This window comes from Empidonax traillii, unplaced genomic scaffold (genome assembly GCF_003031625.1).
Source record: "Empidonax traillii isolate 1590-97213 ecotype Southwest subspecies unplaced genomic scaffold, ASM303162v1 scaffold2:size4533513, whole genome shotgun sequence".
Lineage (NCBI taxonomy): Eukaryota > Metazoa > Chordata > Aves > Passeriformes > Tyrannidae > Empidonax > Empidonax traillii.
The window spans coordinates 1,944,883-1,950,257 of record NW_020955195.1 but is presented as its reverse complement, the minus strand read 5'-3'; the positions used below and the strand labels follow the sequence as shown (position 1 = coordinate 1,950,257).

General features: G+C 34.4%; 1 protein-coding gene across 1 annotated transcript in view; it reads left to right on the top strand.

Annotated features, from left to right (window-relative positions):
• Nucleotides 1-5,375, top strand: part of ADAMTS19 (ADAM metallopeptidase with thrombospondin type 1 motif 19) — a 126,417-nt gene that overhangs the window by 40,776 nt on the left and 80,266 nt on the right. The window contains exon 7 of the mRNA XM_027894532.1: nt 1,799-1,842. Coding sequence (XP_027750333.1) covers nt 1,799-1,842 — 44 coding nt within the window. The remainder of the gene's footprint in view (nt 1-1,798; nt 1,843-5,375) is intronic.

The window sequence follows — 5,375 nt, the reverse complement described above, 5'->3', positions numbered from 1 at the left end:
TTTTTTTATTTTTTTTTTTTTTTTTTTTTTTTTTTTTTTTTTTTTTTTTTTTTTTTTTTTTTTTTTTTTTTTTTTTTTTTTTTTTTTTTTTTTTTTTACTTATTATTACATCAGTTAATATTTATGGTGGTTGGATGGCTGTGGATTGAAGGCATTCTATGTCCTTAGACTGTCTTTACGCATGTCCTCTTACAATCAGTCCCTTGTGTCACATAGCAAAAAAACCAAAGAATTGTGTTACAACCCGGTGCATTAATGTCATCAATTTCTTTCAGGTTTGAAAAACAAAAAAAACCTTTCTTCTGTGTCTGATTGTAGCTTCTTGTTCACCACCTTTTGCTCAATTTCCAGGACTACTTTGAGTGTATTCCCAGAGCTTAAACTTTATCAGTTTAACTCACAATTTTATCAGTTTATAGCACTGCTGTTTTTCTTCTCTGCTCTGTAGTTATCTGGCAGTGATGACTGGTGAATCAAAAGCCTTATAACCTCATGTATCTATCTGTGTAGCCTTTAACAAGTGCTGGAACTTTGCCAACCCCCTTAAGGTTGCTTTTGGGTCTAAATCACTCTGTAGGAATAGTTTTTGGGAAACAAGCAAACAAACAGCTTTTGGGGTAGTTACATCTGTAAAAAAAGATAAGTATCAGTATTTTATATATCAAGAACCAAAGAATTTTGGAAAACAGGTGTTTCTCTGTGTGTGTATCTTTATCATTGTAAATCTATGTGTATATCTAGGTACCTTCATATATAGAATATAACAATAAATTTCTCTGATCCATATGGTCTCCTTCTAAAAACAGAGACCATTATTCTGTGGCACAGCAGAAAAACAGAACTTATTCGTTTTTGAGGTTGCTAAACATGGAGATTTTCTGTTGTTACTTCCCCACTGGTTCCCTCCCAGCCTCTCCAGTTCATGCATGTTTCAGCAGCCCTTTTTTTTTTTTTTTTTTTTTTTTTTTTTTTTTTTTTTTTTTTTTTTTTTTTTTTACTTAAAATAATAAATTAACATGAATTCCAAATACTCCAGTAAAAAAGCAGCTTTCCCTTTGCTCTTTTGGTAACTTTGTTGTGTGTCCCTGAGAACAAGTGAAATAGGCGTTAAACTAAAATGAATCCCAAGCTCAGGTGGTGTTTAATACAGATTTGAAGTATTTATTCTACTTTATGCAACAGAGCAGTCTTATTTATAGAGCTATGAGTCAAGTAAAATATGTGTTGGAGATAGGGTAGTCTTCTCCCTGTGAATTAATTTATAACTCTTTCACTATTGTAGTGCGATGCTCTAGCAGAAATGCTTCTCCAGAATATATTCCTATTGGTGATTTTAACCACTGACGTGCTAGCACAAAAGCTCTCTCTATCACTGATCTAAAGGCTGGATTACAGTGCTACCTTCGAATCCTGGTGTTAAACACTGAAAACATTTTCATTTCAAAAGAAAAAAAACCCTAACTTTAGACTTGTTAGTTTTTAAGATGCTTACAGAAAAAGAAAAAGAAAAAAAAAAACCAAACAAAACCACTGAAACAACGGAACACAGAAATCAGGTACAATGCAATTTGAATATATGGTACCTGTTTTGTCACCTGACTCCTCTTTAATGTGTTCTGAAAATAAACTGGAGTTTCAGTGTAATCCTAGCCTTTGCTTCCCCTTGCTCTTTGTTGAGATAATGGTGTTCTGTATTTATTCACTGAGCCGTACAAAATGTTTGTAAATAGGTCACACAGTTGTTACCCTCTGACAGCTTGACTTGCTTAACTTTTTTCCTTTCCCCCTCCAATTCTAGGAAGGATTTCTGTGTACATAAAGATGAACCCTGTGATACTGTTGGTAAGTAAATAAACGTAAGAGACTGTATATAAACTACTTAATGAAGTATGTGTTATGTAAATACAAATGTGAAGCTCAAAGGTGACAGCAGAATTGGTGATGGACAGCAGTAACTAGTTAAAATGCAAAATACATCTTAAATGCTAATAATACTGTTAGATTTGTGTATGCTGCTAGCAAAGTACTGCCTTTAAGTACAATATTCTCACCTCTTTCATAGGAAAAACTTCTAAAACTATTTTCTTTTTAATCTCACTGACTAATACAAAATTGGTTTACTGTTCTCAGGTATGAAGGTAAAAACTTGTATTTATGATTCTTTTTTGTACAGTGAATTTATCTTTGGTGAGAATAGGTTTACAATACATAAAAGAAGTTTCCAGTGATACAGAGTCTATGAACTGTGTGACTTCAGAAGAATACAGGATGTGAGCTATTGTGAAAGGCATCTTCTGACATCTTCAGTTAAACTGAGTGCTAGCTGAACCCACCTTTTCTATCAAAAGTCATTGATATAGTACACACACTTTTGGGAAGACAGTCTTTCAGTGTAAAGGTCTGATGGAAAAGGTAGCAAAAAGTAGCAGTTGTTCTGGTCAGTTTGAATTCTGGGTGAAAACAGGGCATGATCCTAAGTGAAGGATGTCATGGCATGTTTTTACCCTAGAATTTCAATTGACTGATGAAAGTCTTATCAGTTCTGTATGTGAATACAAGGATTCAGAAACTATTTTCTTTTTTTCAGTGATTAGGATGATAGTAATGGGCTATTTAGTATTGTCCTGCTTGTACTCCCTCTCGGGTAGAGGAGAAGTAGATTTTTCTTTTCCTGCTTCATTTAAGTTACAAAAGTTTGAGGAGAATTCTTATGTCAGCTGTATGACCTCACTATTTGATAATCTTTTTTTATTTTGCTGCTGTATCCCAAGTGTATGTGAGTGTGTTTGTGAGGTGGATATCAATGAAAACCTTCTAAGCGAAGGATGGAATGTGTTTCACAGCAGTTAATTATTAAGAATTCATCATGTTCTTTCACTAATTGGTATATTGGTCTTAAGTGAATTTTGGTATGAATGTTTGGTGCTCAGAGGCATTTATTTTTGACCTGTTAGTGGGAAAATGTTTCCTTCTGGATGAAAGAGGAAGCAATGTGGCAAGAAGTCTTCAGCACTCTGTGTTGATCTAAACTGAAGATTAAATCTGGAGTACTCCCAGTATATCTAAATCAGGATAGGCTGCTGTCTGGATTTCACAGATAAAGTGAATGTATTCAAGGATTTGAATGATGAACAGTGATTGAATTTTAATGATGAACTCTTTGATTGAACCTTGAAGGTAATAGAGGGACTATTTACCTCTGAATTTGTCCAGGGAATTTTAAATGGGATAAGATTGAACTGACTCAAGTATTGGTCATTCATGTTTCTGTGATGGAGAAGCTTGAACGAAACTTGAAAATGAGGCAGTTCATTGATTGTAAGTGCACAGGAAGTAAAGAGTTTGCAGTCTTAATATAGTGATAAAAAAACGAAGTAGACGCCTTGACTGCCTGATTGGCACTTTATGGAATGGCTGTTGTGGACTTTCCCACTCTCCATATTACTGTTCAGAGGTTTCTTCAGGAACTGAAATGTTGTTTGTATGTGTGGTTCTTTCCATGTAGGTACAATTGTGCAGCAAATCTAAGGTCATTCTCTTCCTGGTGTTTCATCTTTTATTATGTGAATTTGATCATTAGTTTCCCAGGTGAATACAGCACCTTTCCATAAGTTCAGGGAGTCATTTCTTCCATGCCCATTTACAGTAGCGTGAATCCATGGTCACTGTTAAGAAGAAAATTTTTGGAGGCTCTTGTCCACCATCATCTTGTCCACCACAATTCACGACATATGTTCATATATCATGAATATATTATTATTGATATATCAATATTTTTTAGGATAGCAGAACTATAATGCCAAATTGCTGAAAGTGCATGTAGATAGAATGTGATTTCATTTTGATATCTATTCTTGATGTCCCTAGGAAAAACCAGAAGGGTGATTGTAGATTAGAACCTGAGTGAAAGTTTGTTGAAAGGAAATAAAGGGCAATTCTATCTTACTATAGATATTCATGCAACAAGTTTATTGGCAGAAGGAGACAGTGCATTCCAGGGATGTATAACGTTCTATAAATTACAGAATTTGCCAGAGACAGTAAATGAGAAGTGCTAATGCACTGTACAATTCCCAGATGTCCAGAGCTTGCCTTACCTTCTCCCCAATAAAACCCAGAAGAATGCACCACGATACAGACTTTTGTCTACTCTAAAGAGTGGAATAAAGCAATGCTCTGTGAAATATTAATATATCTGTACATGTATGTGAGGCAGTCAGGATGCTCTTAAGCAATTTACACAGTCCAGAAATGGAAGTCATGAGAAGGAGGCATGTACAGGACAGACCTTGTTATTGGAAAGGGTTGTTGTGTTGGATAATAGTTCTTCCCAGTGCTGGATGCTAAGCAGACAAATACTGGATTTATTGTTTAGTCATTAAATGCCAAGACTCACAGTTTTCAGATTGGACATGAGTATCCACTTAAGCCAGAAACAGTAAGTACCAGTATTCTGTTATATAGACAAAGTTGTCGTGATTTAGGTGGCAAATAATACATTTTTTGTGCTTCCAGTCTTGTTCTAAACGAAGTACAGAGCTTATGCACTCTTTAATACTTTTTCATTGTCTCTTAAAATAACAGTGCTTTATATTAAGATTTAATGGTTTAAAGGTATAATTAACCTCAGAACTCTGTTAACCAGAAAAAAATGTTGACTCCAAATCAAAACCATATGTGAAACCTCCCTAGAAATATACTGAAATATATTTCATTAATGATATTGAACAAAATACATGGTAATAATCTTCTAAATATTCCTTCACAAAAAAATGTAAGGTGGGCAAATGGATTTCTATGGACTTTTTTCCTCCTGTAATGATAGAAAACATGATTTGGACTGTCAGAATTTTAAATTTTTAATCAGGAAAAAAACCCTGCCTATCTTGGTGTTCAAGCACAAAAATTGTGTATCACGAAGAAGCAAAGGCTTTGGCAAGCCTTCATGGTGGCCTTCCAGTAATTAAAGGAGGGAGAGGGACGTTTTATGCAGGCAGATACTGGCAGGACAATTCTAAAATGTAATAATACTTCATATTTTATAGTTTTGCAGAGTAGTCAGAAAGATAAGAATTAATTCAGGAATTTTATTTGATTTCCCAAAGTGTGCTGAAGTTTAGAAAATAGAATGTATTTATTTTATGCATTTCAATATTAAGTATTGTACTACTGCTAGAAATGTTTGGAAATCTCTGCTGTAGGCAGGGGAGCTGTGACGCTGCTTTCTTGCCTCCTAACGTAAATCCAGAGTAACTCAAATTAATGCCATACTTCCACTTCTTTTTTTTTTTTTTTTTTTTTAAATCCCACTTTTCTGTAAAACATTAAGTTACACTCTCATGTGGTATCAGTCAGCCCAGGTCGACTGATTTCAG